At 36.3% G+C, this 14,994-nt stretch overlaps 1 protein-coding gene across 2 annotated transcripts in view; it reads right to left on the reverse strand.

Moving 5' to 3' along the window:
- The window catches only part of PDE7A (phosphodiesterase 7A), a 133,292-nt gene extending 118,834 nt beyond the window's left edge, over nt 1–14,458 (reverse strand). Inside the window, exon 1 of one of the 2 annotated variants that reach the window (XM_007487050.3) lies at nt 13,779–14,458. In XM_007487050.3, the coding sequence (XP_007487112.1) occupies nt 13,779–13,916 (138 nt within the window). In that variant the 5' untranslated portion in view covers nt 13,917–14,458. The remainder of the gene's footprint in view (nt 1–13,778) is intronic. The other variant, XM_001379117.4, reaches the window with a different exon arrangement.
- Between the last annotated feature and the right edge of the window lie 536 nt (nt 14,459–14,994).

Raw genomic sequence — 14,994 nt, forward strand, 5'->3', positions numbered from 1 at the left:
CATACCAGAAGGTTAAAAGATATGTAGGCTTACAACCAAAAATCAACTAAGCAGCAAATCTAATGTTGTTTATAAAAATAACCCAACAGGGGGCAGCTGGGTAGCTCAGTGAATTGAGAGCCAGGCCTAGAGATGGGAGGTCCTAGGTTCAAATCTGATCTCAGACACTTCCCAGCTGTGTGACCCTGGGCAAGTCACTTGACCCCCATTGCCTAGCCCTTACCACTCTTCTGCCTTGAAGCCAATACACAGTATTGACTCCAAGACGGAAGGTAAGGGTTTTAATAAAAAATAAAATAAAATAAAAATAACCCAACAATAGAACTTTAATTAAAAAAAAAAAAAGATTTTGATGAAAAGACCAGAGTTTAAATATATACTATGAAATACAAACATGAGAGTATAAAGAGAAACATAGAAAGGTAAACATGAGCAAGCAAGCATAAGGGACTAAAAACAAGGATCAACTGTTTATATTCTAATATAAGGAGATGATATCTGGACCCCCTCACTACTCTGTCATCATCATGGGCCACACAGAGGAAGTCTAATTAAACAAAGAACTTGTAATGTTTTGATGATCTTGAAGAAAGGAAAGGGAGAGGAAGAGGAATTCAGCTGGAGTAGGGAGAGTGAGAAAAAAGATGAAAAAAAATTATTTCAAGTTACTGGAGTGCTCAAGTTTAAGATTATACAAATAAGAGGGCAGACAACACTTGAATCACATTCTCATCTTAACTGGTGAGAGGAAAAATGGAGGAAGAGGAGCAGAAACAGACTATTCCAAACCTAGAGCAAGAGTGCATAGCTCATTTCTTTGTCATCACCCACTACTTCTTTACAAAAAGGGAGTAGGAAACAGAAGGAAAAGTATAAGGGAATAGGACAGAGGGAAATACATAATTGGCAACATAACTTGGAATATGAATGGGATGTGCTCACTCATAAAATAGAATAGGATAACAGAATGGATTTGAAACCAGAATCCAAAAATATGTTGGTTTACAAGAAATACTGTTGAAATAAAAAAAAACAAAAATGACAGAGTTAAAATAAAGAGATTAGTGTAAAACCTATTATGCTTCATTGGAAGTTAAAAAAAAAAGGCAGGGATAGCAAAATCAGTAGCAAAAATAGACATAATTAAAAGAGATAAACAGAAAAACCATTTTGATGATAGGTACCATTGAAATGACTCATTAAAATTAAATTATTTATTATTATTAATTAATCATTAATTAATATTAAACATATATACACCAAATAGAGTAACAACGAAATACTTAAAGGAACAGTTAAAAGAGCTGCAAAGAAAAATGAACAGTAAAACTATAATAGAGGAGGACCACAATTCAATCCTCTCAGACCTAGGTTACACAAAAAACAATAAAAATACAAAAGAAGTGAATAAACTAAATAAAATTTTAGAAAAGTTGGATATAAATCTCTAGAAATAACCAAATGGAAACAGAAAGAGGATACAAATATCTAACCTATGCACAGCACCTTTATAAAAACAGGCCATTAGGCATAAAAACCTCATGTTTATAGAAAAGTAGAAGTAATAAAATGCATTATTTTACAGACTATACTATATATTCAACAAAAAGCCACTGAAGAAATGATTACTAATTAATTGAGGATTACATACTTTAAAGAATGTCAGAGAACAAGTCATAAAAACTATCAATTTCATCAAAGATGACAAAAATGAAACATGAAACAACATACCAAAATTTAGGGGGTACAAAGAAGTCCATAGAGGAAATTTTGTAGTTCCAAACACTTATATGAATAAAAAAGATCCATATGAAGTGATGCAAAGTGAAGTGAGTAGAACCAGGAGAACATCATACACAATAGCAATGATATACAGCAATCAACTATGAATGACTTAACTATTATCAGCAATACAAGGACCCAAGACAAATCCAAGAGATTTATTGTGGAAAAAAAAGAAAAAAGAACCTAATGGAGTCTGAATTCAGATGGAAATATACCATTTTTTACTTCATCTCCTTAATGAGTTTTTTCTTGTATCTTCTTGTGTCTTCTTTCACAATATGATGAACATGAAAATACGTATTACATGGTAGCACATATATAATCATCATCTCTGTCTCGGGGAAACAGGAGAAGAGGAAGGGAAGAGAATATGGATTGTAAAATGCCAGGAAGTTATTTTTAAAATTATTAAAAATTGTAATGATGTAATCTGGAAAAGATATTTAAAAATTAAAAATCAAAACAAAAAAGTATACATCTATGAGAGTAATGAAAAAATCAAAACAAAAAAAATTTTAACCTCCAAATAAACAACATAATACAAATTCTAAAAAATTAACAAAATTAAAAAACTATTAAATTAATAAACAAAACCATTAGGGTAACCTGATAAAAAAAGAAAACCAAATTGCTAGTAAGTGAGAAAAGGAAGAAATTGCTAGTAAGTGAGTTTTAATAAAGTGTATGTCCCCATGAGAAAAGAACTAATGATATTTGACAAAAAGTGTTGGAAAAACTGGAAAGAAGTCTGGAAAATAAACTCCAAATGGATATATTACTTAGATTAAAAAGGGTCACAGATCCTATCACAAATGACAGGAGCAAGGAAAAAATTATCTGTCAGATAGGGGAAGAGTTCATGACCAAATGAGATAGAGAGGATCATATCAGAGAAAATAGAAAAGTTTTATTATATAAAAATATTTTATTATATAAAATTTAAAAGTTTTTGCACAAAACCAATACAGCCTAAATTGGAAAAGAAACTGGCAAATGTGAAATCTTTGCATTAAGTTTCTCTGATAAAGGCATCATTTCTAAAATATATAGGGACCTGAGTCAAATTTATAATAAGAGTAATTCTCCAATTGATAAATGGTCAAAGGAAATGATAGGAACAATTTTCAAAGGAAGAAATTCAGGCATCAATATTTTCATAAAAATTCTCTAAATCACTGATAAATAAATAAAACTCTGAGGTTCTACCTTACACCGATCAGACTGGCAAAGCTGACCAAAAGGGAAGGCAAATGCTAGAGGAGTCAATGGAAAAACAGCTATGAACTAGTTTAGCCAATTTGGAAAGCCATACTAAATTGTGACCCTTTGGCCCAATGATATCACTGCTATATTTATACCGCAAAGAATAAAGGATCCATAAGATAAAAAAAATTATTTTGTATTATTATTATACAATTATTTTTTGTTTGCAAAGAACTAGAAACTACGTGTCCATCATTTAGGGCATGGCTGAATAAGTTATGGTAGATGACTGTGAGAGAATCCTATTGTGCAGTAAAAAATAAAGGAAGAGATTAAGCATTTATATAATACCTATTGTGTGCCAGGCGCTGTGCTAAGTGCTTCACAAATATTATCTCATGAAATGAGGAAGGTTATGGTTCAGAGAAACTTGGGAAGGCTTGTATAAATAGATTCAGAGTGAAGTGAACCAGGAAAATAACTTCTACAAAAACAATTTTGTAAAGATACGTTAAAATTTGAAAGACTTAGCAGAAATTCTGATCAACACAATGACCAATCACAATGCCAGAGGACTCATGATGAAGCATGCTACCCACCTCTTGATAGAGATGTGGACTCAGAATGCTAATGGAGGCATTTTTTTGGGACATGATCAATGTAGGAATTTGTTTTGCTTGACTATACTTATTTGTAATAGAGGTTTTATTTTTCTTGCTTTCTCAATATGTGGAAGTGAGATAAAAGAAGAAAATGGTTATTCTTTTGTTTAAAAAATTAATAAAGTTTAAGAAATAAGAATGTGGGTCTTTGTTTTAGAGAGAAGCTTGAACTTTGCAATTTGCCAAAGCCAATTTAGCTTGGCTAAAGTGAATCTCTCCCACCTCTCCACACACTGGTTTTACTATTTTTGTTTTTTCATTTTATTTGGGTCTTTTGTTTTTCAATCACATTTTCCTATATATAGCCCCCAGCACCAACCATCTTCATGTAACAAAGATTTTTTTTAAAAAGAGAAAAAATAAGCAAAACTCAATATATGCAAGACTGTACATTCATAGAAACCACTTTTCCTTATCTCTGCAATAAAGGAATCAAGGAGCAGCTGGGTGGCTCAGTGGATTTAGAGTCAGGCCTAGAGATGGGAGGTCCTAGGTTCAAATCTGACCACAGACACTTCCCCTAGCTGTGTGACCCTGGGCAAGTCACTTAATTCCCATTGCCTAGTCCTTACCACTCTTCTGCCTTGGAACCAATACACAGTATAAAGAAATCAAGAATCAACAAGTAAGAATTTATTAAACTAACACCTAATATATGCCACTCACTTAGGATACAAATATTAATGAAACAATTAGGTATTTTGCAAAGATCAATGAATTCATGATTTTTTTTGAAACAAAGACCTATATTTTTATTTTATTAAATTTTATTTTTTCACACTATTACCTACTTTTCACCCTCCACGTATTAAGAAAGCAAGAAAAATAAACCTCTCTTACAAACAATATAGTCAAATAAATTCCTGAATTGACCATGTCCAAAAATATGTCTCAATCTCCATTCTGAGTCTATCACATCTCTATCAAGAAGTGGATAGCAATGTTTCATCATTAATCCTCTGGAATTGTGGTTGGCCACTGTGCAGATCAGAGACAGAATATATGGGAGGCAACTGGGTAGCTCAGTGGATTGAGAGCCAGGCCTAGAGATGGGAGGTCCTAGGTTCAAATCTGGCCCCAGACACTTCCCAGCTGTGTGACCCTGGGCAAGTCACTTAACCCCCATTGTGCAGCCCTTACTACTCTTCTGTCTTAGAACCAACCAACAGTATTGATTCTAAGATGGAAGGGAAGGGAAGGGAAGAGAGGGAGAGGGAAGAGAGAGAGAGAGAAAAAGACATGAGCATACAGAAAAGTGGAGAAATATATATGAATGCACACACACACATATTCATATACTTGTAAAGAAATGCAGGATAAGTATACAAAGTAAAATACAGAAAATGGGACACTCTAGAAGGTGATAAAGCTACAACTTGAAAGAAAAAGTGAGAGGGATTACCTTCAAAGTATGGGGAATAGTCATCAAAAAGGCATAGGAAAAGGATATGAATTGTTGTATATAAGAAACAGAAAGTCAGTTTAGCAAGACCATAGAGTTAGAAGTAGTAGTGGTGGTGATTGCAATGGTGGGGTGTATGTGGTTGTGGTATGATAGAAAATGAGATTGGAAATATAGTTTAAGCAATATTTTTTTCAGCTATTCCTTGGCCTAATATTGGCCATTACAATTTACAGAGTTTAGTTTGATTTTAGTTTTGCTTACATAGTTTCTCACTGTGCATTTTGTTTTCCTGGTACTATTTATTTTATTCTACATCAGTTTATAAAAGTCTTTCTACGTTTCTTTGAATTTTTCATATTCATCATTTCTTATGGTATAGTAATATTCATATAGTATAATATGCTTACTTGTTCCTCAAATTTATTGAAACATAACAATACTTTGTTTCCTGTTCCTTTCTATGATAAAAAGTCTTAGATTTTACCAATTTGTGAGAATAGTCTAATGCACTGAGAGGATGTGATTTTCCCATGGTCACTGAGTAACTAATTAAAAGAAATAGGAATTGATGGAATAGTAGGGCCTTCCTGACTCCAAGACTGGTCCACATCAAATAGCTGATGATCTACAAGCAAACAAAAATACTAGGCACATTCTGCTATTTAAAGAAATATTGTGACTTCAAAGAACCTCTAATCCATTCGTGAAGTTAAAATTCCTTTTTAAAGAGAACCACCTCAATACTTTCTGTTGTGTTATGGATCATCAGTTTTCTAAAGTTATGGTCAGGAGAGTACAAACTCTGGCAGGTCCTATAAAGCTATAGAAGTTTTGAGTATGACCTGGCAACTTTGTTATCTGAGGACTTGTACAATCAGGTTGGTTACATGGTGATATATTTTGACTTCAGGTACAACTCTCAAAGAACAGCTACCAATTTACTGAGGAATTGTAATCTATCTTAAACGCCAGAGTATGCCCACCAATAAAACTATGCATCTAATCTTTTAATACTCATGCCATAATTTACACATTTTATAAGTTACATTTTTTTCTAATAAAAACAGTTTACATTTAGATACTGCTTTAAGGTTTACTGAGGCTTCTCCTTCGATTGGGCTATCTTAGCATTTCTTCAGCCCCAAACTTCTAACTTCAGAAGAACAGGGAAAATCCCCACCACCAGATGGAAGCAAGGAGCAACAATGAGGCAGACTGTATTCATCCTGCAAAATTAAAATAAAGAGAAGCAAGACATCTGACTCACAATAATGAGAATAGCCAGATTCTATATACACCCATTTACACAGGGACTATATATGAAAGACTATGTATATACATATATACACAGACTGGAAAAATCAAAATTAAAAAACTAAACCCAACTTTGCTTGCTTTGACAGATGTAAAAGTTTCCCCAACCTATTTATTTTCAAGTCCTAAAACTTTCATTTATACTCATGTTCAAAATTCTTATGTAAGAAGTTTTCAGATTAAAAAAGTATTATTTAAACATGCAAATGGATTTTTTAAAGTATATTTTAGAAAACATTCTGAATAAGAAAAACTAAAATCTTTAATTTAAAGTAATAAAAACTCCAATTTTCTTGTCCAGGTCAGGTCATTCAAGTGTAAGTACTTTTTCACAAACTATTTCAAAGCAATATGGGAGTTTTAAAACTTTTCCATTTTGTTTACTATTTTATTGCTATTTCTAGCATTCTAGACCTTTATTAAATAATAGATTTCAAAATGATCATCTTTCAGGAATGCCTGATCTTAGCTAATTTTCACTGTTTCCCCAATATAAATATTGCTAACTCTTGGTTTTTGAAAAGACATTATTTTATCATATTAAGGACAAATCCATTTATTTCTATATATTTTTTGTGTTGAACAATGGCATCTGTATTTTGTTAAAGGCTTTCCTACAACTATTGCAATGATCAAGTGATTACTATTGTTTTTGTTATTAACGTGGTCCATTTTGTTTATAGGATTCCCAGGGTTAAACTCTGGTATAAATTTACCTTTTAGTTAGAGTAAATAATCTTTAGAATGCATTGCTATACCTTCTTTGCTAATATTTTAGCCAGTATTTTTGCACAGATATTAATTAGAAATGTTTAACTACAGCAGGAGTTCTTAATCTTATTTTGTGTCTATCATGGGCCTCTTTGGCAATCTCATGAAGCCTATAGATTCCTTCTCTGAATAATATAAAGAATACCTGAAAAAGGTAATCCAAGCAATTTTAATACCTTGCAATTTCTGGCATCTACCACCTGCCATTGGACTGCATAACATAAAATGTATTGGATTACAAAGGAAATCAATTATATTTCTATAGTTATATAAAAAAAAACTTTTAAGTATAGACCCAGATTAAGAATACCTGGAATATTGTTTGTTTGTTTTTTGTCATATTTCTCCTTGACCAAGCTGATGAGTAAAAGACTTGCTAAGTGACCAAGAAGCAAACAAAGTAGCTTGGTGTTGGATAAATTCCAGAATTACATCACTGCAATTATAAATCTATTAGATAAAGTGTAGAGACTTGGGGGTCAATAAGGCCTGGGGGGTTCAAATCCCAACACTGATAGTTTCTGCATCTGTAATAGAGGTATCAAATCTGATTTACTCTCACTGGGTTGCAAAATTGTAATGATCTTCTGTCAGTCAAAGGAAATTTGGGGGCGGGAAGTCTCTATCCACTAAATAGAACAGTATCTAATTCAAACTAATAAATTAAGATGGCACCACACAACCAGAATTATACTTTAAACTCACTGAAAATTTATTTTACTACTCTTAGATATGTATCTGAAAGAAGAGAAAACTAAATGCAGACTCAGAAGAAGTGATTCTGAAATACTGAATTTGAATGAAGATTGATCAGATTTCTACATATAAGTCAAAAAGTGATCATGAGAGACCTAAGGAGAAACCTGTATCTGTCTGCAAACATGTATGCATGGTGCCAAGATAGGAAGAGTCCCTCTCTTTCATCTCCTTATACTTCAGTTATAAGAGGGAAACAATCTCTTCAGAATGCACCCTAGAGAAAAACAAATATTCTCATTGGGGTATAGAATCATATCTTACCCTACAGAAAAGTAGAAGAGGAGTAAGACAAGTGAAGGTGGAGGTAATTGGAGGGAGGGGGAAGTGAGGAGGGTGATAAAAAGCAAAACACTGGGTAGGAGGAAAAGAGTAAAAAGGAATAGAACAGGACCAAAAGGGAAAATTTATATGGAAGGCAATACACAAGTAATCATAACTCTGAATGGGATGAACTCACCCATAAAATGGAAGCAAATAGCAAAGTGGATTAGAAACCAGAATCTTACTTATGTTGTTTACATGATAAACATTTGAGGCAGAGTGACATACACAGATTAAATGTAAAAGGCTAGAGCAGAATTTATTGTGCATCATATAAAGCAGGAGTAGCAATCACAATACCAGACAAAGCTAAAGTAAAAATTGATCTGATTAAAAGAGATAAGAAAGGAAAATACATCTTGCTAAAAGGTAATATAAACAATGAATATCAATACTATAAATACTTATGCACCAAATGCTATGGCATCCAGATTTCTTTTTTTTTTTTTTAAGCCTTTTTCGTCTGCCTTAGAATCAATACTGTGTATCAGTTCAAAGATAGAGGTATGGTAAGGGCTAGGCAATGGGGTGTTAAGTAACTTTCCCAGGGTCACACAGCTGGGAAGTGTCCAATGTCACATTTGAACCTAGGATCTCACATCTCTAGGCCTGGCTCTCAATCCACTGAGCTACCCAACTGCCCCTAGAATCCAGATTTCTATCGGAGAAACTAAAGGAGCTTAAGGAGGAAATAAGTAGTAAAACCATACTAGTAACCCTCCTCTATTAGAACTAGATACATTGAACCAAAAAAATAAATAAGAAAGAAGGGAAGTGAATAAAATGTTAGAAAAATTCGAGTTAATAGTTATCTGGAGAAAATTGAACAGGGATAAAAAAGAATATACCTTCTTTTCAGCAGTACATGGTACATATACAAAGATCGACAATGTACTAGGGGCATAAAAATATTGTAAACAAATGCAGAAAAGCAGGAATAATAAATGGCAACTTTTTCAAATCATAATATGATAAAAATTATAATTAATAAGGGTTAATGGAGAGGCAAATTTAAATTAATTGGAAACTAAATAAGCTAATTCTTCAACAATTACCGATTTCACTGAAGAAAATGACAATGAGGAGACAACATATCAAAATCTATGGGATACAGCCAAAGCACTACTCAGGGGAAAATTTATGTCTTTGAGTGCCTATATCAACAAAATAGAGAGGGAGGAGATCAAAGAATTGGGCTTACAACTTAAAAAATTAGAAAGAGAACAATTTAAAAATCCCCAGAAAAAAAAGACACCAAAATTGTAAATTCTAAAAATTAAAGGAGAAATCATAATGTACCCTAGAAGAAAAAAACTGGACAGCCACAGATGGAAGAATGGCGATTCAAATTATAGTATATAAGTGAAATGGATTATTACTGTCCCCAAGAAAAAACAAATATGAGTAATTTGGAGAAGCCTAGGATGGATGTGGTGTGAAATGAGCAGAACCAGTATTATCTGTATAATGAGTACAATTATTAAAATAAAAAGAACACTAATCACTGAGAATTCAGTTTTCTTTTAATGACCAATTTTGAGCATAAAGGGATGGTGAAACACTTTCCTGCTTCAACAGGGAAATCTGTAATGTCCCATAAACTATAAAATGGGGATGCTGTCTATACCTGCTTAACTCCCTTCTCTATCAAAAAGACTATATGCAGAAATGGCTAACATAAATAGAAGACATCACTAAAAGAGATGGAGGGAGAAGGAAGAGGAAAGGGAAAGGAACTAAAAACTGAATTTTTAAGCTCTACTATAGGAGATGTATAAATAAATCTGAAGAGGGCAAAGAAAATTTTGTGAAAGAAAAACAATGGATATTTGAAGCAATACCACGCGATTTATGATAATTTTGAACTTTCCAACTCATTAAATAACTAAACTGTTATATAGTATCCCTAAAGTTGTATTTGATGAATGGGATAATACTGAGAATAATATATATTTAAGACTTGATACATGGCAATGTTGAACTTATGAATCACACATTACCACTATGTTAAAATTTACAATCCAGACTGAAATTTTTACAAGTAAAATTTCATTTCTGATTTAACCAGGAAAAATTTGTGCATGAATTTAAAATCATCAACAAAAAGCATTTCCTATGCCAATGCAAATATTCCTCAAACTCACTACTCTGTAATATTCTTTTTAAACTGATAAGGGAACTAAATGTTTATCTAAAAATCAAATATATGCTTTTTTCATTTATTTCTTCAGGCTCAAATTAGTTTAAAATTAATCATCTGGAAAAAAAGTAACTTGTTATCTGATAGCAAAAATCTAATAGTTTAATTTCATTTATCTGATATATCTGAGGAAATATTGCACACAAATGAATTTTCTAGATCATGTGGGATGAACCAGAAGATTTAGGTTCAAATCCTGTCTTTACAAATTACTACCTACTAAATAACATGTAGATCATTTAACCTCTCTAGCACTCAGTTTCTTAATCTGTAAAATGAGGGGGGATGGACTAGATGACATTCAAAGTCCTTTCTAACTCAACAAACTTAAGAAAATAGGTCCTCATACAACATGAATAAAATTTAAAACATCTTAGCCATTTCATATGGAAATCTGTCACAAAAATTATACCCTTCTCTACTTTTTTTCAATCCTAACCTTCTGTCTTAAAATTAATATTGTGTAAGGGCTAGGCAATGGGAGTTAAGTGACTTGCCCAAAGTCACATGGCAAGGAAGTGTCTGAGACCAGATTTGAACCTGAGTCCTCCTGTCTCTGGGCCTGACTCTCAATCTACTGAGCCATCTAGTTGCCCCCTACCCTTCTCTATCTTAAAGCACTGCCCACATTGACCTTTTCTTTTGGACTATGGATTATCATTATAAGCACCGATTACTGTGTTTTAATAGTGGAAAAGTTATTTTATTTAAGTTTCCCTTCTCTCTCCCACTATGAGCTTTTAAGAACACTCTGGGATGGTGAAGATTTTATTTTCTCATGCATGTTTCAAAAAGCTAAAATTGTCAAATAAGCAATAGATTTGTGAAGTACCTTAATGCTGCCACTGCTGCCACATTTTGAAGTTGGTGTCTAGCAATGACACTATCAACTTTTGTGAAATAGAAACATACTAACCATAAAAATTAATTTTGGTCCAATAAATTAGGTTTATAAATAATTGAAAAGTGTAACTAAATCTAAATCGAAATTATGTCTTTAGTTTCTTCATTAATACTATAGATTAACAGGAAAACAGATTTTTAGCAACCGTCTTTTCATTCTCCAGAGCTTTGAACAAGAGCAGAGGCTCATTTGTTTCCCTTTTGCATTATTAACCCTTGTAAAGACTTTAAAAACATATCAGTAGCACTAAGACATAAAGAAAACATAACCTATCAAAATCACCCACATATATTTCCTCATAATATGAAATGTTAGCAATAAGGTCCTATCCTTCTTCTATCCCTTCCAATCCCACTCCTCTCTTCCAAAAAACTAAAAAGAATGTTCTAGTACTCAGTAACTTCAGTGAGAATCTAGATTTTCAAAAGTTTTAATTTGCTTTCTTTAGGTTTAGAAAGACGAAAACATTTTTTTTAAGTTTGTAGACCATATCCCCAATGTGTTTACTATTTGCTTCTTGTCTGCCACCCATCATGCTTTTAAAATTCCATTATACACTTAAAATGCATACTAGCAAATGAGTTAAGAAAGCAGTGGGACTTAAAATTGGTCTCTCAGGATTAATTAAAACACTTTGTAAAAACCTCTGAGATCATCTTTACTTACTTTAATCCTTTTGGGATTTCTCTTCTCATACCTTTTCCCACAGAGAATTCAAATGATTTTACCCTCTTATTTTATAAGTGGTGATTATTTTCCTGATTATATTTTGAATGAAAGTCAGTTCTGAAAGTCTGTCCCTGCTGGATTTTGAAAGTAAAATATTATTTTATTAGAAGTAGGGAAAAGTAAGAGACTTTTAACTACTACATATTTTAGTAGTAATTTAAATTCATTTCAATATTTTGTAATCTGGGAATGCTTAAGGAAGTAGTCAAGTAAGATAAGTGACTGATTTTCGGCAGCTATTTCTGAATAATAATAGCTAACATTCATATAACACTAAGTTTTTTTCATATATTGACTCCCTCAGAAAAACTCTATGAAGTAAAACCACTGTCATCCAGAATTTACAGATGTGGAAACAGACTCTGGGAAGTGACAGTCTGTTTCTCAAGATTCTAAATCAAGTACACTCTGTCCCATACTATACCACTAAGATGAAGTTGATAAAGAAAAATGACATTTATTGTTATGGTAACTTCTTATTCACTCAGTCCTCATTAGCATGGTACCATCCTAAAGAGAAAAGGATGAGGAGTTAGGAACTTAAGTACTTTCTCTGGGTAGATACTGAAACCAAACAATTCAAGATCCCTCCCCTCAAGGAGCTTACAAAGACTATAGGGAGTAAAGACAAGGATGGAAACTGGAGGGGGTGGGGGAGATTTGATCACAAAAATAAATAATAGAACTAGCTCTGTCATAGTGACCATTTGATCACTGGTAACTGAATTCTCCGCAACAACTGGCATTGCAGCATTCATTCAACACAACTCTTCTGTTTGAAGTCTCATCCATCAGTTGCTTCTCTCTTCTAAAGAAGCTTTAAAAGCAAAAAAAAAAAAGCGGGAACTATGCTTAAAATTCCTTGTTACCATATTTTTTTTTTTACTTTTCCCTAAGCTTCATTTTTTTCTTTGTTATCTTGGTAACGAAGGAGTTGAAGAGGTAAACGGAGCTGAGAGGAAATAAGGGTGGTTTGTCCAGGGTTGATTTTTTTAAGTTAAAAAAAAGGACAGTGTAAAGTGACACAGCACAAGGGCCCATCCCACTTAAAAGAAGGGGAGAAGATTCGTATGGCTAGAACTTCGGAGGCAGAGAGAAAACCTAAGCGGAGGGGCATTCCAGGGGTAGGAGTAGGCTATTAGAGATAGTAGTGGTAAAGAGCAGAGAGGTAAGAAGGGGAAGACAGGTGGTGTTCTCTTACCTAGGGGACAGGAACTTCTTGGCAAGGGGGGGGGGGGTAAGGAAAGAGGGTTAAATCTGTGGTACTGTATTTAGCACGCAGAAAAGGCAGGGAAAGAGGAAGGAATTGGGGTGTATCTGGGGAGAACTGGGTTGGAGCGTAAGCATGTGTATGTGTGTATATAGTTATGGGAAAAGATAGGCAATGTGAATGTATGTGTAGCTGGGGGCAATTACGCTGTGTATGGTGGTGGGGGGGGTAAATGGAGAGCGTCTTGGGGAGAAACTGATGTACATATGTGGTTGGGGAGAAAGCAAGCGTGTGTATATATGTATGTATGTGTGGTTGGGGGGAGGCAGGAATCTAAAGGCCTCCCCTGTGGATGGAATGAAGAGTAAGACAGCGCGAACAGGCTGGTTGGGGGGTGGGGGCGGTAGGAGAAGGGGCTCCCGCGGTTGCGGAGCGAAGCTTCCCAGACAATGAAGGGGGCGGGGGCCGGCGGGTGAGGGGAAGGGTCGGCTGAGCGTTTGGGCAGCGGCGGTTACCTGAGAGAGCTGCCGGGGGTTGGGGCAACCGAAGAGCGCTGAGCTGGAGCTGAAGCTGATGGCTCCTCGGCGGCTGAGGACGTGCTGAGGGACCGGCCTGTCCAGAGGCAGCACCGGCAGCTGGTAACATACTTCCATTGAATACAGCCGTTCTGCTCCCCGGCCCGGCCCCGGCCCGCCGCAGCCCCGCAGCCGCCGGGCGGGGGGACCCGGGCAACGCCGGAGAGGTGGAGACGGCCGCAGCAAAGGCGAGGAAAGCCGCACTCACGCCTCCCCGGGACGGGGGCCGGCCCTGCCTCCCCCCTTCTCCCTCCCCAACCCCACCACCTCCTTCTTCCCCCGCCCGGTAAGGCGCAGCGGCGGCGGCGACAGTTAGCAACGCGCGCCCCGCTATTGTCAGAAGGGAAGGGGAGTAGAGCGGGACCGGCAAAGTCCGGGAGGAGCCCTGGGGTCCTCGGCTGGCCAGGGAGAGTCAGGGTAGGCAGGAGGATTAAAAAAAAAAAAGGAGGGGAGCGAGCTTAGCACAGGAGCAAAGAGACCGTTGCTGCCGGCGGCGAAAATCAGAGGCGCGCGAGGCTCCGGGACAGGCAACTGGCTTTCTCTGCTTCAGCAGCTGCCGCCGCCGCCACCGCCACAGTCCTCCTCCTTCCCCAACCCCCCCCCTCCCGGTATTCCCCTCCTCCTCGTCTTGACTTCACTCCGCCGCCAGCGCGAGCTCAGCGTAATTCACACTTTGTAGCCCTAGACCCTGGGCCAACCGCCGCCGCCGCCGTGACGTCACGACGCCGCGCTGCTGCGCGCTGCCGGATGAACGACTGCCGCAGCTGCCGCCGTCGCCCCTCTCTAAGGAGGCTGATAAGCCCAGGGGGTAGTTAGCCACCGTCTGCTCCCTCTGTCTTTCAACTCTTTAGCCATCACCTCCGACCACATTACAAGCAGACGCCCCACTCCCTAGGACCCTTTCCACTCTTCTTTCACGCTCACGTACCCGATTTCCAGAGCGCACAAGCGCTCTTTTCCCACAGCTTGGGCTAGCCCCCTGGTGACCCCAGCCCACCCTCCCTCTCTTCTGGAGGTGCAGGGTGCGCCGCCCCCGCGGGTCTAGGTCCCCGTGTCCACCTTCCCCTTCCTTCCCTCCAGGCACAAAAGTCCAAACGAATGCAGAAACCCTTCCTAGTTTCCAGCCTTAGTATTGGAATTATTGCTTCTCTCCCAT

This window comes from Monodelphis domestica, chromosome 3 (assembly GCF_027887165.1).
Source record: "Monodelphis domestica isolate mMonDom1 chromosome 3, mMonDom1.pri, whole genome shotgun sequence".
NCBI classification, from domain to species: Eukaryota; Metazoa; Chordata; class Mammalia; order Didelphimorphia; family Didelphidae; genus Monodelphis; species Monodelphis domestica.